The 19771-nt window shown below is 36.8% G+C and overlaps 1 protein-coding gene across 9 annotated transcripts in view; it reads right to left on the bottom strand.

Moving 5' to 3' along the window:
• Positions 1–10347: 10347 nt before the first annotated feature.
• RNF111 (ring finger protein 111) overlaps positions 10348–19771 on the bottom strand; it is a 95018-nt gene continuing 85594 nt past the window's right edge. For 6 of the 9 annotated variants that reach the window (XM_077881280.1, XM_077881282.1, XM_077881281.1 and 3 more), the window contains 5 exons: positions 19560–19686; positions 17001–17093; positions 16161–16256; positions 14805–14932; positions 10348–12001 (listed from right to left, as the gene is read on the bottom strand). In XM_077881280.1, the coding sequence (XP_077737406.1) occupies positions 11884–12001; positions 14805–14932; positions 16161–16256; positions 17001–17093; positions 19560–19686 (562 nt within the window). In that variant the 3' untranslated portion in view covers positions 10348–11883. The remainder of the gene's footprint in view (positions 12002–14804; positions 14933–16160; positions 16257–17000; positions 17094–19559; positions 19687–19771) is intronic. The other 3 variants (XM_077881277.1, XM_077881283.1, XM_077881284.1) reach the window with 1 other exon arrangement.

The following is a 19771-nucleotide window of genomic DNA, read 5'->3' as shown; positions in this document are numbered from 1 at the left end:
CCAGTGAAAACGTCTTAGGAAGGAAAAACAGATGTTTAGTGTACTGAGGTTGTGAGTAAAATTGTATTTTTGTTATAATATTGTGACGTTATTAAAAGCTATGAAAGTAAAAAAAAAAAAAGCTATGAAAGTAACAATCCTCACCCACTCACAGGGCTTTGTAAATAGGAATGTTGTGAATGGCAAAGTGTTTTTATTAACTACTTGACATTATCAAAATTGAATAATTTAATCCATATTAGATTGTATTTTCATTAAAAATGGAATATTTCTTTTGTATCCTTCACTGCAACTAACCTGAAACTTTACAAATAAACTTTTTGATTCAACCTTTTGTTTAATGCATTGTAGTCTTTTTTTTTTTTTTTCTTTTTTTTTTCAAGCAATCTCTACACTCATGGGGCTTGAACTCAGGACCTGGAGATAAAGAGTCACAACTCTACCAACTGAGCCAGTCAGGTGCCCCGAGTTCTCCATTTCCTGTTCTATTCTGTCTCAGGTGACATTTATTGATCACACTTCCTATATACTAATTTACATAAATTTTCTTGTTGAATCCTCAACAATCTTTATAAAGTAGGTAGTATTATCCCAAATGTTTTGTCATTTTTATTGAGGTATAATTGTTTTTTTTTAAGATTTTATTTATTTATTCATGAGAGACACCGAGAGAGAGGCAGAGACACAGGCAGAGGGAGAAGCAGGCTCCATGCGAGGAGCCTGATGTGGGGACTCAATCCTGGGACCCCAGGATCACGATCTGAGCCAAAGGCAGACACGTAACTGCTGAGCCACCCAGGCATCCCTTATTGAGGTTTAATTGACATATAACATTAGTTTCGGATACACAACATAATGATTAGATATTTGTATATATTGCAAATTGATCAAATAAATCTAACATCCATCATGTATTATCCCAACTTGACAGATGAAGAAACTAAGGCCCAGAATGGTTAAATGTCTCGGGTGCAATCATAGTGCTTCTGAGTTTCAAAGCTGGGATTTCTATTCCAATCTGATTCCAAAGACTGTGCTCTTTCCACTGTATTTACCATTGTCACAGTATTTACATTTGGCAGAAAGAGTGGGAAAAGATTAAAACAGTCATTGAAGGAAATCAAATATTAACCAAAACTAAATTTCTTAAAGGCCAGTGGTCCTTTAGAGTATGGTAAAATTCCACATGATCAATTCACTTTAATTTCTTGGTCAAGTACTGCTTTGAAAGATGTACACATGAACTCCAGTGTTTATAGAGTGAAGGGAGATTATTGCAGACAGATGGAGCACCCCAAGCAAAAGCACGGACTATGGGTACCGAACTGGCATAACTGGAGACAAGGTGAGGGGCTTGGCTTGGCAGGAACTACGGGGCTTCAAGGTAGCTGTTGCCTTGTGACTTCAAATACCATGAAAGGGAGTCAGAGACAGAGATTCTGAGAATCTCACACAAATGTTTAAGTACTGGAGTGCAGATGGGAACTCTTTCCTGACATCAAAATCCCCCAATTTGGGGTAGAAACTTACAGCCTTGGCTATCAGGACTGTTCTGAATGGTCAAAGATTTGCTTGCTGTTTGTCAGACAATCCTTGCTTCCAATTTCTTATTTAGGTACATACTCACCTCTTTCTCCTTGCCTAGGAGTCTTTTTCTCAGATTTCCAGGACCTTTCCTCATTGGGAATACTTCACAGCCACTGTTGCAGAACTCAGGAACTTCAGGCAGCAAAAATTGCCCTAGGTTAGTTCAGGGCTGGAAATCTAACAGCCCTTCTAGAAGTCCCAAAGGCAGGCCACTAGGACCCTCTGAAGCTTCACTCAGGGGATAATTTCAACAAATGCACTAGAATGTAAGCTCCATGAGGACAGGGATATGGGTTTGGTGCACTATTCTACCTGTAGTGCCTGGAATAAATAAGGTGCTTATTTATTGTTGAATTTTTATTAGGACTCTCATTTGGGCTACCTACTAGTAGTATATCATAGAAGTCCAAAAGCTCAGCTCATGTTTATAGTTTCTACATCCTTGAAGAATGCTTTTCTACTAATGTCCTTGGTGAGTTTCAGGGCTATTATTCCAGACCATAGGGCATCAAGGGCCTGTTTCTTTTTTTTTGTTTTTTGTTTTTTTTAAGATTTTATTTATTTATTCACAGAGATGCAGAGAGAGAGAGAGAGGCAGAGGGAGAAGCAGGCTCCATGCAGAGAGCCTGACGCGGGACTCGATCCAAGGTCTCCAGATCACGCCCTGGGCTGCAGGCGGCGCTAAACCGCTGTGCCACGGGGGCTGAAGGGCCTGGTTTAATTTATATATCATTAATTTGTGAATGAGATCGTTGACAAAATTGTTATTTTCACAGATTTTTTTTTATTTTTAAGATTTATTTATTCATGAGAGAGACAGAGAGAGAGGAAGAGACACAGGCAGAGGGAGAAGCAGGCACCATGCAGGGAGCCTGATGTGGGACTCGATTCCAGGTCTCCAGGACCACGCCCTGGGCCAAAGGCAGGGGCTAAACCGCTGAGCCATCCAGGGATCCCCCTTCACAGCAGATTTTTGTCAGAATTCAGCAATCTTCCCAATATACTATGATGTTCTCCCCCTCAGTTGCCTTTATCCCATTTCTCTTACCCATCCTCACCCATTTCTGCCTATCTCTGATTTCTTTTCTTTCAACTAGCTGGAAGACAAAATATATTTGCTATATTAACATTGAAATATCAGTTTGTGCAAGGCACAGGGAAAAATAAAGTATGAAACTACGGCCTCAGGTTCAAAACAATGAAGGGGAGACGTATTAGAACAAACTTACTGTAAGAGGCAGAACCTATAAAAGATTGAGCACGAAGGAGAAGACTAATTCTGGGTAGATAAAGGAAGGCTTACTAAAAAAGGAAATATCTGGGCTGAGCTTAGAAGAAAGGGTTATTATTTAGCAGGCAGGGATGGCAAAGGGTTCAAGAAGTGGGAGCAATGGGAAGAAATCTGTGGAAAAACAAGTCTGCTTCTCCCTCTCCTTCTGCCCCTCCCCATCCCCGCTCGTGCTCTCTCAAGTAAGTAAATAAAATCTTTAAGAAAAAAAAAGATAGTAACTTCCATTGCTAATTTCTTTGGGAGGCAGGGAGGATAGGTCATTTTTCTTACAAAAAGAAAGCCTTTTCCTCTGCCTTGCTTGCAAACCATCTTGATATCCTTCACCTTAATATAATCTACCCCATGCAGGTAACCAGGTAACCTATTACTGGCTGAGCAGAGTGCATTGATATGTCCCAGTCTAGGGCAAGCTTGCTCAGAAGCAAAATGACCCGGAGAGGTAGAAACAAACACCTTTCTAGTGCCTCTGTGGGCCTCCACTTAAAATGATTCTTTAAAATCTAGACCTCCGGACTTGTGAATTATCCAAGTTTTTTTTTTTTTTTTTAAGACTTATGTATTTGAAAAAAAAAAAAAAGACTTATTTATTTGAGGGAGAGAGAGGGCACAAGGAGGGAAGACCAGGGGTAGAGGAAGAGGAAGAGACTCTCAAGCAGACTCCCCACTGAGCATGGAACCCAGCACAACGCGGGGCTCGATTCCATGGCCCTGAGATCATGACCTGAGCTGAAACCAGCAGTCAATTGCCTGACTTGAGACAACCAGGCACACCCTTTGTTTTTATTTATTTATTTTTTAATTTTTATTTATTTATGATAGTCACACACACACACAGAGGCAGAGACATAGGCAGAGGGAGAAGCAGGCTCCATGCACCGGGAGCCCGACGTGGGATTCGATCCCGGGTCTCCAGGATCGCGCCCTGGGCCAAAGGCAGGCGCCAAACCGCTGTGCCACCCAGGGATCCCACACCCTTTGTTTTTAAATAAACTTAATATGTTCTATAAGCAAGGCACTGTACATACTGGACAGGAAAAAAGGCATAAAAGCTGGGTCCCTACCTTCATGGTGCTTAAAATATAGAGATAACATATATGAAAGGATAAAAATCTAATTTATTCCTCCTTAGAACAGGTACAAATTCTGTTAAGGATAATAAACCATTGACTCAAGAGTTGTAAAATTATGCTGTTCAATTATTCATGCATTTCCTATTCTCTTAATTACAACATGCATTTCCTATTCTCTCAATTACAACTCTTAATTAGAGTAAGGAACTCTAATTTTTGTATCATATCCTATCAGCTTTGGTAGAATCCTGAGGAGCTGCAGAATGGAGTGTTCCAGTCAGAATATCAAGTTGACTTATCAGTAACAGACTCAATCCTAGACTACCTGCACCTGGGGGTGTGCAGGCCTACTTGGACATGAGAGCTAATCCCAGTCTCACATAGATGATAGAATAAAGATTATGTCTCATTTCCCTTCAGTTTTTAATCCTTTTCCAATTTTTTAAAAAGATCTTTCTTTAATCTCTACACCAAACGTGGGGCTCAAACTCATGACACCAAGATCAAGAGTTGCATGCCACCCAGAAGCCCCTCCAGTTCATTGTTATTCCTTCTATGTGCACACTTGTCTTTCAGAAAATCTGTGCTCCCTTAGAAAATACCACCATTCCAAGACTTCACATGAGCTGAATTCAGGCAATTCCATATTTTTTAAATGCTCAGATCACATCTGGGGTACTGATTATTTATAGGTACCACACTTTGAAGAACCATTAATAAACCAGAAGTATCCAGAAAATGGTGACAAGAATAGCTAAGATGCATAAGATCCAGGTTAAACAAAGTCATGGGTAGTAAGGATAGTTCACTTGGGGAAGACTTAAAAAATCAAAATAGCTGTCCCTTTATCTGAAGGGGTAGTAGCATATAGAAAGACACCAAATTTATTTTCGCATTGCTCTAGAGTGTAGAATAGGACCTCATGACCGAAGTTATAGGAACATTTACCAAAAAAATAAAGAATAATTGTAACTGTGTATAAAAGAAATGTGCTTCTTTTTTTTTTTTAATTAATTATTTATTTATTTATGATAGTCACAGAGAGAGAGAGAGAGAGGCAGAGACACAGGCAGAGGGAGAAGCAGGCTCCATGCACCGGGAGCCCGATGTGGGATCCGATCCTGGGTCTCCAGGATCGCGCCCTGGGCCAAAGGCAGGCGCCAAACCGCTACGCCACCCAGGGATCCCGAAATGTGCTTCTTCAATAAGTAGTGACGTCATTATCACTGGAAGAATATAACCAGAGGCATGATAATTGCCTTAGGGGTCGAGAGAAAGGGGTGGGGGGTGGAGAATGGAAGGAGGGAGGAGGGAGACACAGAAGAAAGTGATTATATGGTATTGGCTCACACAATGATGGAAATTGACAAGTCTTACACTCTCCAGTCTGTAAGCTAGAGACCCAGAAAAGCCATTAGTATAGTTCCAAATCCAAAGGCTGGTAGGCTAGAGATCCAGGAAAAGCCCATGTCTCAGTTGAGTCTAAAGGCAAGGAAAGATGAATCAGGCAAGAGGAATTCTCCCTTATTCATGGAGTAATGTGGGAGGCATGGGAGGCAACGTTTTTTTGTTGTTTTAAATTCAGCCCTTCAACTGATTGGACAGGCCCACCCACATTAGGATGGCAATCTGCCTTATAGTCTACAGATATTCAAATGTTAATCTCAACTAGAATGACCTCCACAGGTATACCCAGAACAATGTTTGACCAAGTGTCTAGGCACTCTATAGCGCAGTCAAGTTGTCACATAAAATTAACCATCACAATAATCATTTATCAAGAATACTGCAGAAAAGAACTTCTAAATTACAGAAATACCTGGCTATCTCTGTCCTGTAGGTTTCTTTTACTCAAATATCAGCCCAGAGAAGTTAAAGTACTTTGCTACTGATTCCCCTGATGACTATGCTTGAGAATATAAATATCATTTTGTGCACATCGCTTTTCCATATGCTAAACTTTGATTTGGGGGGGAGGGGGAACTAAATAGGCCCAGGAAGTTATAGTACTAATTCTAACAAAGCAATAGGCTTTGTTTTTACCTAACTAGGGTAGGTTAAATATGGTGATAATTTTTTTGCTACCACTTCTATTAACAAGCTATCTCCCCTCCTCTTGAATCTGGACTAGGTCCAAGATGGTTCACTCACATGGCTGTCGACAGGGGGAAGAGCGGTCTCTTGGCCAAAAGGCAACACGGAACCAAAGCTGGCTATCGACAGCCATGTGAGTGAGCTTAGAAGCAGATCATCCAGACTGAATAAAGGCTTCAGATGACTGCAGGCCTCCACTATCACCTTGACTGTAAGTAACTTCATGAGAGACCGAGCCAGAACCACCACCTAAGCTGCTTCCAAATTCTGGACCCACAGAAACTAAGATGTTTGGTATTTCAGCCACTAAGTTTTAGAGTTAGAAATAAATAATTATTTCACAGCAATAGATAATACAAACCTCTGGGGAGTGTGTGGCTTATAGTTAGGTTCTAGGAAACCAGGTATACCGTAACAACTTATTCTCTGAGCAAATGCTAACAGTATGGTAGTCTAGATAGCAGTTCAGTAAAGACATTTATTCCTTTTAAAGGCACGTTAGGATGCCTTGGGTGGGAGACTTACCACATCTCTTCTGATTCCTTTATCTCCTCTTATAAAAGCTCTTGAAAATCCAAAGAATACAATCCCTAGGATAGCAAGTTTGGAGTATCCCATGTTATGGAAGAATTTCCACATACATAAGAGGCGAGGGGCAGGCCTTTGGATCATCCTTGAACTGTCAGATTGGAAAGCTGAGTGTCTTAAATTGTGCTACCAGCCACACAGGCAGTGGAAAAAGTCAGATTTTTCCTTTACAGAGCATAATGTATCCATGACAATATGCAGAATTCTACACTTTCCAAAGCTTTCTCCCCACATATATATTGAATATTACTACCTAAAGCAAAACTGATTTGGGGACACCTGGCTGGCTCAGCAGTTGAGCGCCTGCCTCCGGCTCAGGACGTGATCCTGGAGTTCTGGGATCGAGTCCTGTACTGGGCTCCTGCATGGAGCCTGCTTCTCCTCCCTCTGCCTGTGTTTCTGCCTCTGTGTCTGTCATGAATAAATAAATACAATTTTTTTTAAAAAATGGAAAAATAGGGCAGCTCAGGCGGCTCAGTGGTTTAGCGCCGCCTTCAGCCCAGGGCCTGATCCTGGAGACCCGGGACTGAGTCCCACATTGGGCTCCCTGCATGGAGCCTGCCCCTACCTGTGTCTCTGCCTCTCTCTCTGTGTGTCTCGAATGAATGAATGAATGAATGAATGAATGAATGAATGAAATAAAATAAAAAATAAAGCAAAACTAACTTAGCAGTTCATACTCAAGATTCAGCAGAGCCCATAATGAAAATTTGTATTTTGTGAATCCAGTCCATTCTCTGTAGTGATGATAAAGAATTAAAAGAGACACAATTTGTTTGGGCTAATCAAATTGATTTTTCTCCTAGAAACCCATACCTCCCATATGTTCTCAGTGATAGTTATTAGCCTAAAAATAAGCCTAGAAGAGGGCAGTCCCGGTGGTGCAGTGGTTTAGTGCTGCCTGCAGCCCAGGGTGTGATCCTGAAGACCTGGATCGAGTCCCACGTCAGGCTCCCTGCATGGAGCCTGCTTCTCCCTCTGCCTGTGTCTCTGCCTCTCTGTGTGTGTCTCTCATGAATAAAATCTTTTTAAAAAAAAAGCCTAGAAGAAGCCAATAGAACAATATAAGCAGCACAGTGGTATGTGCTTAACTGACCCTCAATGAGTACCAGGTCCCTGCATAACACAATTTGGTGAGTAGGGAAATTAGGAGAGAATAAGAAAATTCTAGTTGTTAATGTCTCTATAAAATTTTCCCTTAGATCAGAGAGGACAAATTATTTCATATCCTTTGCCAATTCTGATCTACTGGCTATGGCTGTCTAAAACACAGCACTGGATGGTATTCATGGGCAACTATGTCCCTGTTGTGACTTTAACAACACAAAAGGGAAGAGGCAAATGTGCTAGGGATCCTCCATTCCTCTAATAGAGGAAAAATTCCAACCCATCAAAGAAGGGCTGAAGAGAATTGTTCTTTCTTATCTAGTAATTATCTTCTTGGATTCTGTAAGAGAAAGATTAGCGATAAACACTGATTTATGGTTCAGCACCATGCTATGCTACCATTTGCTATCAAGGGCAAGAGTTGTTTTGGGTGGTGGGGTGGAATGCAGTGAGCACTGGGAGAACTTTTAAGTATATACTACACACAAAGCTCTTTGCACTTGTTATCTCATTTAATTCCTGTAACAACCTATTCTGTCTTATAGATGAGAAAGATGAGGCTCAGAAAGCTTAAGTTGTTCAAAGCTGCACAATTCAAAGCTCTTGTCTAAAATCATTGGTGTGGCCTGTGAATTTGTTCAGAATACATAGGACAGACAGGTAATTTTGCCCAGTAGATCCTACAAAATAGGTAACATTTATTTTTCTTAGAAATAGTTGTGGGGGTGCCTGGATGGCTCAGTTGGTAAGCACTGGCTCTTGATCTCAGCTCAGGTCTCAATCTCAGGGTCAGAAGTTCAAGTCCCACATTGGGCTCTATACTGGGCACAGAGCCTACTTAAAAAAAAAAAAAAAGGAAAAAAGAAGAAATCGTTGTTTTGGACATACAGTTGACCCTTGAACAATAGAGGGGAGTTAGGGCACCAACTATACAGCAAAAATCCATGTGTAACTTTTGACTCCCCCAGAACATAACTACTAACAACAACCTACTGCTGACCAGAAGCCTTATAGATTACATGGTCATAACATGTTTTGTATATCATATGAATTATATACTGAATTACAATAAAGTAGCTAAGCTAGAAAAAGAAATGTTAAGACTATCATATGGATAATTTTTTTTAAAAATTTAAATATAATAAAAATACATTTACTGTACAGTACTTACTGAAAAAGTCCATGTTTTTATTTATTTATTTTTTTTCTTTTTTTTCATGTTTTTTTTTTAAAGTCCATGTTTAAGTGGACCTGTGTTGTTCAAGAGTTAACTGTAATTCTTAAGAAAATGACTGAATCTATAACTGAGAGAAGATATTTCAACCTTAATATATCTAATATTGTGATGCATTCTTTTTTTTTTTTAAGATTTATTTTTAAGTAATCTTTATACCCAACATGGGGCTCAAACTTACAATCCCAAATACAAGAGTCACATGCTCTACCAACAGACCCAGCCAGGTGCTCCATGAAGTCTTGAAAAAGTAAAAAAATTCACTGCGTTTCCAGAGGATTTGGAAGGTAAGTTCGAAATCAGGATGCATTACCTACAGAATTAAACTATTCTCATTTATGACAAACTAATAGTGAAATGTCCAAAGTCTGTGTTTTAATAATAGTGTTACAAATACCATTTTTAAAAGAGCTAGTTTTCTGTATGTCACATTGTTATGGTTCAAATGATTGAGGTGTGTTAGCAGCTTTTAAAATAAAGTCACCAGAGTAAGAAAAATGTTTCAAATATCAGTTTATCACTTGCATATTGACAACAATAAAAATAAGGATTTTCTGACAAAAGAATTTTAGTTCTAAAGTATTTGGACAGCTATCACTGAATTTTCATTTTGACATAAGATGCAGCAGGATATGGAAGACACCAAAACAAAGCACAAAAGTTATATTATTTTCTTCTGTACTTGGTTCATTACTAATCACATTTTCTGTATCTAATTGCAGTAGCTTACTAAGCTCCTGCATTAACAATCCAGGTTTATGCCACAAATACTTGTATTAAATAAATTTTAAAGTAATAATGCTTTATCTACATAAAAAAAATCAGTAGCAATTATGAAACAGGTCAACAGGTAGTCGTGCATCTAAATCTGATGTAATATTAAAAAATAGAGAAATCTGTTCTTGTGTTTTGGGGAACATCAAAAGGACTCCATTGTATAGAATTCTCCCCATCTATACTTCCACCCTAGGCACAGCCCTGGCTTTTCCAGTGCAAAGTCCTATACCCATCACAGGTTACTTAAACACAAGCTACTTGCTCTTTTTCCTAGTAAGATGGCAGGCATGGGCCATGGTCATTCTTTGTCTCCCTCCTATGCCCTTCTACAACTGCAGCCTAATCATCAAGCATTCTTTTTAAAAAATGTTATTTTATATCCAAATTTCATAACTGTAGTCCATCCTCCATCTCCACACATAACTATGTTGAAGCATGTTGATATTGACAATTACTACAGTGTTATACTAATACAAAAAAAGTAGCTATAACTGAATGAATATGAAAATTATGCAATGTCAACTTGAGTGAGATCACTATTTTTGCGTTCCAAAATGTTTGATATACTGTTTTATATAAAACTAATTATGAAACACAAAGACAATAGAAATATAAGTTATTTATTAATCAATCCACTTACAAAGCAGGTGGCTTAATGCAAGCTTATTGACATCTTCACATATGATCCATGGGAACATGTCTTCCACATACAGACAGTGACGTTACTGACTGATGCATTTGCAATCTGGGGCATATTAAGCATATTTAGACAAATAAAATTAGGCTATCCTGTATATGAAAGTATCTTGATAATATGCATCCTGAAGTGGATTAAAACTTTCTCCAAAGGAGAAATGTTAGTATGTTAACTTAACTTTATATTCTATATTATGCAGTAAATCTTAACTATAGAAATTAAAAATTTTAAATCAGTGATCGACTCTTGGTAATGTATGAAGTGGGAGTCTAAAACCAGAGCAACAGTAGGTTGACAGTATAATTTGTGCCTCACAGTATCTGCAGATTTACTGTTTTCAAGTTTAAAGAGAAATAAAACAAGAGACATGTAGATTCAGCTGACTTTATTTATCTTTAAACTAATAAAATCCCTTAAAAGTGATCCTGGGACCTTTAGAAGTTCTATGAATGCAGAGATACCTGCCAATGACTGCAATTCTAAATCCTGACTGAATGTGTTAATTACAAAATCAATATTAAGCAGATATCCTTACTATACGTGCTTAGCAGAAGACTGAACAAAATTCTACATGTCTTCTTTAATTTCCCTAAAATTTTGTTAAATCTGCAAGTATGTACAATCCAGCTAATTGAAATTAATATTTAGTGTTCATCAGAGCTGTTTCACAGCAGCAAAAACTGACTCAGGGAAATAAAGTTCTAAACGATGTAGGAAAAAGATAAATACAATCAGAACAGCAGTCTAAATGTATGATATCAATATTCAACTCTATCTGCATTGTGCTGAAAGGAAAAGGATACACCAAGAAAATTTCTATTGATCACTCTGGTGATGTGAATACCACCTGCATCTGATTGAATATGGTTTGTATTCTGTTCCCAGTATTAAGGATGGTATTTAACTCAGAACTCCATATTGTAAATATACAGCAGCCATTTTGTCCTAATTAAGGAATGTCTTAATACACAATATTATCATTTTCTAGAGGATCTTTATACATTAAACTAAAGTACATGATTGATTAAATTAAAGGTTAGTAATGGATAAAAAAATTCATAATTCTCAAGACCTGGTACTATGTAAAAAACAAAAAGACCACAAAATTCTACTTACTAAAGCAGCTAATCTTGCCTGCAAGTTTAGGGTCACAAGCCCATAATATGTGCAAAGAAATGCAATACAAGGAACCATGCAAAAATACAGTAAAATGATACAGGAAAAATGTCAAATCTAGAAAAAAAAAAAGCTTTTATAAATACATCAAACTCAACTGTATACATAAACTGTAGGTCTAGCATTAGTTGTACCATATAGCAGAGCCGCACTTTAAGTTCAAGGCTTCCAAATCTGCGCAGGTAAGTCACGCCATCTTTGGTTGACTGCAGTACCAGGAGGATGGGAATGAGAGGGAGGGCAAAAGTTCTGAAACATGTTGTCAACTTTCACTTGGCAGCTGGGCCTCAATGTCCACTCTGCATATGGGGCACTTCTTATTGGTAATCAACCACTGGTCAACACACACTTGGTGGAACAGGTGCATACAGGGAAGACGTCTATTATAGGCAAAGAAAACAAAAAGCAAATATTGCAAAAATGAGTTTCATGACAACTGCACATGTATTTATTTTTAAATCTAATAATTCTCCAGTGTTTTGAAGTTACTAGGCATCCTTCCCTTCTAGGGAAAAAAAAAAAAAAAACAAAGTCATACACAACCTCATGAGTTACACCTGAATTAAATTACTCTTTGAGCAATATAATTTATAAATGACCTCGATAATTAACTGTCACAGCTATGGAACCAAATTACATCAAATCTTAGGAATTTTAAGAATGACAATTATACTAGCAATTATTCCAGCTTGGTTTCTATACCTGAGCTGCCAACACAATGAGGTTGGCAGTATGTTCCCTGTTATATAATGCTGCAAATATATTTTTAATATCAAATCACTATACATTTATTCAGCACTTTAAAAATATATTTAATTATCTCTCAAAAACATCAGCACTATTACAGTAAATATATACTAATTAAGGAATGTCTTAATATGCAATATTATTTTTTATCTAGAGGATCTTTATACATTAAACTTCCATATATGATTAAAGGTTAATAATATTGTTTTCAATAATATTATTATATCCACTTAATACGATGCTACTCTTTTAAAGGTAGGTTAATCTGTTTTGGAATAAATCTGTATTATCAATCCATGTTGTATAAATTGAAATTAATACGATATTATGTCAATTATATCTCAATAAAAAATTAATGGAAAAAATAAAAGTAGGTTAAAAGATGTTTATTTCACTATACTACACTAAATTATCAGTTAGAAATTGAGAAATAATAATTCCAGGTAATAAAGGATAATATTAAATCTAAATGAACAGTGAGATAGAAGTTACTACTTAAGTGTCCATTTCTACTTCCATTCACTGTTAGGAGTTTTCATACATTTTCAGACTTTGTAATATTTTGCAAAATTAGTAGCTAAAAAGAGGTGTTCCAATTACTGCATGAACAGCATTGTCAATGCTATAAAAACAATTACACCTTCCATATTTGTAAACCTTTGTTAGAAATACAGTGTTCTGAAATACCTCTAGGGGCACTTGGGTGGCTCAGCTGGTTAAGTGTCTGCCTTCAGCTCAAGTCATGATCCCAGGGTCCTGGGATCGGCCCACATTGGGCTCCCTGCTCAGTTGGAGTCTGCTCCCTCTCCTTCTGCCCCTCTTCCTTGCTCGTGTGCTCACACACACTCTCTCTCAAATAAATAAAATCTTTTTAAAAAATGTGTTTGAAATAGCCTTAATATGTGATATGGTAGCCAACTGTGCATAATTTTTTTCTCTCAGCCAACTAAAGAAATATAAAAAAGTTATCCTTATATATTAGAGAAACAAAATCATCATGTGGTTCTTTTTTTTTTTTTATGATAGGCACACAGTGAGAGAGAGAGAGAGAGGCAGAGACATAGGCAGAGGGAGAAGCAGGCTCCATGCACCGGGAGCCCGACGTAGGATTCGATCCCGTGTCTCCAGGATCGCGCCCTGGGCCAAAGGCAGGCGCTAAACCGCTGTGCCACCCAGGGATCCCCTCATCATGTGGTTCTGTTATTTATCTTATAGAACTTGTTTCATATGAGATGTTACACTAGAAAAAACAATAAAAATAAAACAATTATTTAAGAAATACAAAAAGAAAATGCCAAAAATAAGAGAGAAAGAAAAAAAAAAGAAAATGGCTGGGGCGCCTGGGCGTCTCAGTAGGTCAAGAGTCTGACTCTTCTGGAGGGTATTATGCTGAGTGAAGTAAGTCAGTCGGAGAAGGACAAACATTATATGTTCTCATTCATTTGGGGAATATAAATAATAGTGAAAGGGAATATAAGGGAAGGGAGAAGAAATGTGTGGGAAATATCAGAAAGGGAGACAGAACGTAAAGACTGCTAACTCTGGGAAACAAACTAGGGGTGGTAGAAAGGGAGGAGGGCGGGGGGTGGGAGTGAATGGGTGACGGGCACTGGGGGTTATTCTGTATGTTAGTAAATTGAACACCAATAAAAAATTAAAAAAAAAAAAAAAGAGTCTGACTCTTGATTTCAGCTCAAGTCATGATCTCAGACTCTGTGGGATTGAGCCCCATGCCGGGCTCCCCGCTGGGTATGGAACCTGGAACCTGTTTGAGATTCTCTCTCTCGCTCCCTCTGCCCTTTCCCTCTCTCTCTCAAGAAAAGAAAAAAGAAAAAAGAAAAAAGAAAAAAAAGAAAAGAAAAGAGAAAAGAAAAGAAAGAAAAGAAAAAAAGAAAAGAAGGAAAAGAGAAGAAAAAAAAAGAAAAAAGAAAATGCCTAAAATTAACAGTGGGTTAGCACAGTAACATTTCCAAATCACAAAACTGCAAGAAGAGAATAGTCCTATAAGCTGAGAGGAAATTTTAGGACACAACTAATTTATGAAAGATGCTGTAAAACACACTGCATGGAGCTAATCAGGACTGCCTTCTTTAAGCTTTGAAGAACACATTAATATAACTGTCTTAAGTTCTGAAGCCTCCAAATTCTCCTTTCTGAAAGATTTAAAGAAGACAATTTGATTACAAAATTTTCCTGGCCAAATCTTGGTGGGCCCCTAAAAGAGGCAGTATACTTCCCATTCCCACCCCTCTGCTGGTAATACAAAGACTTTCATCTTTCTATTCTTCCACTCGCTGTAAAAAGGCAATTCTATCTGTCAGGTATTGGTAATAGGGTATGCCAGGAGTAATCTGTATTTGGTTTCTAGTCCTCTTTCAAATAAAATCTCTTGTACAATTTTGACAATAGGTTTTTAAATAATTAATGTCTAGTTACCTCACATCTTCACCTTCCTCTAAAATAGACAAACAGATAGTACATTTTTCCTCTGTGTCTTCCTCAGTCCCTTCTTCCCCATCTTGTTTGCAGTGCAGTTTCCTCTGTGAGAACCAATCAGTTGTTACCTTATTAGTAGAGATGACATTATTGAACAACTGAGTAAAGTCTGTGTTTATTTGAAAAACAAAAACAAAACAAAACCACACATTCATACCCACAACTTATTTCCCAGGTATGGCTGTCATGAATTAATGGTGAATTAAGTGACTACCACCAACTGTTGTTTATAAGGCCCTTAAACAGCATCAAAAGCATAATCAAATGTAACAGGAATTCATTAGTTTCTATTATTTTTAATCCACAATTAGGATGATACACAAGATAAACACTATTTTTGTCCCATCATGAGTACAGGTAAATGAACTTTATTTTACTAATGAGTATTTCAAATATCCAAATAAATTAATGCTAATTATAGTCTTTAGCTTACATAGCTGAAAGGACTTAAATTCAATGATAACACCTCACTAATACTCTTAGAAAACAAAAAAATACAAAGAACAGTTGTTTTCATTCTCTGTGTAGCAGAAGACATTATTGAAAGAAACTTATAGATTTGCTCCTTGACTTCTAGATATACTACTCCATAAGAAATTGAGGGCAGAATATAAGAAATGTAGATTAAATGTCCAAATAAATGGCGAGGTTAAATTATAGTACTGCTGGGACGCCTGGGGGGCTCAGAGGTTTAATGGCTGCCTTCAGCCCAGGGTGTGATCCTGGAGACCCGGGATCGAGTCCCATGTCGGGCTTCCTGCATGGAGCCTGCTTCCCCCTCTGCCTGTGTCTCTGCTTCTCTCTCTCATTCTGTGCCTCTCATGAATAAATAAATAAAATATTTTTAAAAAACTGTAGTACTGCCATATAATGAAATTTTATATAAACTATTAAAAAGAATATGGGTGACCTGTGAATGCTGAAAGAGAAGCAATAGGAAATGTGCAAAACTGTGTGTATATCAACCCCTTTGTTACTTTCGAAGGTGAAAGAAAAAATCCATACATAGTGACATTACTGTAAATGCATAAAAATATGCATTTTATGCATATTATAGTAAAGCTTACCTAAAAAAGTGTTAACTATGATTTTTACTCTTGGAGGGAAGACTTGGGTCAGCAGGGTAAAGTAACTTCAAGGATGTATTTTTAGACCTTCAATAATTTAAAAGAACTATGTATTGTTTTGGTAATAAATAATGTAGTTGCTAGACTCCACAATCTCAAAAAAGGTCCATAATATTAAATTTTATGCAATTTAATAATAAAATAGACATTTCATAGGATAAATTCTTACCTTTTTGTATTTATGTGGATATGTACATCTTTCAATTGTCCCCTGGGATGCGCCACGATTCACATTTCCTAATCTTTCTTCCAAATGAATCAGTTCCTGAAGGTAAAGATTAGTATCAAAAGCCAGGATGATTATTTTGTGAACACTGTTAATACTGTAAAAGCAATAAAGTTCCATATTTATAAACCTGCAATATAAATACAAAAGCCATATATGGTAAGGCAAATGTTTATAATTCTTTTCTCAGCCAATTGTAGTAGTATGGCAAAGTTATCCTTACAGATAAGGACAACATATTACTACATGTTACTATATAAAGTCAGTATGTATGCATGGAGAAGATGAAATCATTATAGAAAAATAGGGAAATGAATCAAAGGAACTTTCAAAGTGACATGAAGAAACAAAACTTCAAATCATACTCAAATGATTTGTTCTTCCTGAAAATTCAAACAAGATAGTTAGCTATGTGCTGAATTACTTAAGTTTCTTTTGTCCAGTAATGTTTCTCTAAAAATAAGCTTAGTCAAAAGCAGTTGAGATTTTCCACCCACATTTAATGGTATAGCTCTTTATCTGATATTTATATTGATTTAATAAATTTCTATATTATTTTCATTTACTCATCTTTAAATAAGTGGATTAATATTGCTTATAAACCTTTCTGTGATAACCCCCAGCAGAAGTATCAAAAATTCAGACATTATGCTGCTTTCTGATTCCCAGCCAGTGCAACAGTCCTACTCAACTCAGTCCTATTAGTGAATACTAATAATACATATATTCTCTCTCTACATTAAAGATATTATGGCAAATGTCTTCATTATTTGTATTACATACCTCAAAATTGCCCCTGAAAGGACCTCTGAATGATGTTCCATCCAATCCTGATGAAATGTAACGAATATGAGGATAGCCTGCCATGTCAGGAACCTATTTTAATAGAAGACATAGACTAAATCAAGTAAGAGTAGGCTTGAGTTTTAACACACTAAATAATTCAGACACTCAATTCTCTCCATTCAGCTACTAACAAAATTCAACTTCCATAAGTATACATGACTCCAACTAAGCACTCTATAAAAGGGTTAAGCTCCTCTTCAAATATAATCTCACAGAATAACTATTAAAATACAAGCAGAAAAAAAAAAAAAAAAAGCTGTTCCATGGGAAAACAGGTTTCTTCTATTGATTTATTTTGCACAAAGAATCCTAAGTAGAAAATACCCAAAGTTAAAAAAAAAAAAAAAAAATACCCAAAGTTAAGACTGATGCTCTTGGTAGCCTAAACATATAAAAATTTTTGTAAATTTTGTCAATTTCAGAGACCTTTATTAAACCATATTACAAAAAAAAAAAAAACAAACCATATTACAAAACAAAAATGCACAAAATTTTCCAACAAAACTTATTTCCCCTCCTCTATACCAAAGGTACCCTGATCCTTTTTTTGCTTAGTTCTGTTAGTGAAAGTTTTAATAGTGTTTTCTAATTTTTCCTAGGCATACTCAATCCTTATTATTCATGAATTTGCCTACTTGATAAAATTTATTTCTAGCTACAAAATCAATACCTATGCTCTCTCAATTATTCATGGACACATATACAGCAGCAACAAAATTGGAATTGTCTGACATGTTCCTCGCTAGGGTAGAACAAGGCTCTGTCTTCTTATTCAGCACTCATACTATAAACATGAGTCTTTTTTGTGATCTATTTAAGTGCCATGTTTTCCATTTTTGCGCTCTTTACTGATGATTTATTGTTTAAAATGGCCACCAAGCTTAAGTGTTGGTGACTAGTATTCCTAAGTGCAAGAAGACTGTGTGATATGCCTTATGGACAAAATATATATAGATAAGCTTCATTCAAGCACGAGTTTTGCGGGCCATCAAGCTCCATGCTAATAACTCAATAATATATCAAATAAAGTGTCTTTAAACTGAAATAGAGGGCAGCCCCGGTGGCTCAGCGGTTTAGCGCCGCCTTCAGCCCAGGGCATGATCCTGGAAACCCAGGATGGAGTCACACGTCAGGCTCCCCGCATGGAGCCTGCTTCTCCCTCTGCATGTGTCTCTGCCTCTCTCTCTCTCTTTCTCATGAATAAAAAAATTTTAAAAATCTAATAAATGAATAAAATCTAAAAAAAAAAAAAAAAAACCAAAAAACTGAAATAAGACATCAAAACAAGGTCATGTACTGACTGGTTGTTGTGACCAGATCAACACGGTGACCAGAAGCTTATAGTAACCTAACTCTGTATTTACCGCAAGAATAATGGCTCTATGTTTACTTACTCAGGGTTTGCACAACTTTATAAAATAATTACTGTACGTAATAACAGCAGACTTATTAGGAAAGGGGGATTCTGAGATAGGGCACCATTCTTCATCTTTATAAATATCCATTATTTAGTCAGCTTCCACTGAATCACAACATACTTCTAGTGAGTTTACAGCTTTAAAAGACAATTCATATGCAGAAAAGAATTTAAAATAAGCAGTAACTTTTAACCTTCAAATAGCCTATTATTCAAATATCTATAACTTTCCTTACAATCAAAATCAACAATACCAAGTTCTCAGCAGATAACCTACCCTCCTACACATGCATCTCTAAGGAAAATAAAAAATACCAAAGGAACTCCTGCCCCTCAAATTGTTTAACCTGCACGTGCCCTGTAACCCTCCCTCAGTCTCCTTTGTTCCTCAGTTCTGGTTTATTGGGAGGGCAGCTTTATTTCTAATTGCTGAGTGACCCCCACCCCTCAGACCTACAAATATCAAAAACAGCTTCCGCTGTTTAACAGTTCCTTTCATGCTATAACCACAGTAAGAGTACCATTCTCAATTCCAAAGCCTAAGTCTCAGGTATAATAATAAAGCATCTCGGAAACTACTCCTGCAATGTCTTTACCTCCACAGGACAAAGAAACTCCCTAACCTGTACCACTTTTATAACTAGTAGGTATTATGAATAGTGAATTAAATTTATCTTTGCTGAACTTGTTTTTTAGAACTCAAATTGGTATCAAGATCTGAATCTGTTTAAATCAGAGTTAGTATAATCTTTCTGCAGATAAAAAAATAAAAAGATGAATGTACAAAATAAAGCCTATGTTCTAGTGACAGTGGAACAAGACTACTATCTTAGTATAAAAGAAAAATTATTTTTTATATTAAGAAGAGTACATTTCACAATGCAAATACAAATAAAGATTTTAATGTATCTAATCTTTTTATAGCACAATTTCAATCTAATAATAATTCTCATATTCCATTAAAACACCCATAAAAACTAATAACATTTAAAAATTTTCCAATAAGATATTTCACTTGGAACAGGAAGAATACTTTTAGAAAGGGAGTATGTCAGAATTTTGAAATTTTTCTACTTTACCATTAAAGGAAGAGCTCCTAATTGTAAGTGATGAAGTCGTGGTGGTGCATGGTAATGGGCCAAGTGAGGATGCAGTGCTCCAGGTGTATAAGTAGCTGCAGTCACTCCAGCTTCAATTCCCAGTTCCCTGACAAAGGACGAGAACACTTTACCTTTCAGATGTCCTTAGAGTATCTTTATTGTCAACAGAAATGGGAGAGTATATTTACATT

This window comes from Canis aureus, chromosome 32 (assembly GCF_053574225.1).
Source record: "Canis aureus isolate CA01 chromosome 32, VMU_Caureus_v.1.0, whole genome shotgun sequence".
NCBI classification, from domain to species: Eukaryota; Metazoa; Chordata; class Mammalia; order Carnivora; family Canidae; genus Canis; species Canis aureus.
This window is presented reverse-complemented; position numbering and strand designations above follow the sequence as displayed.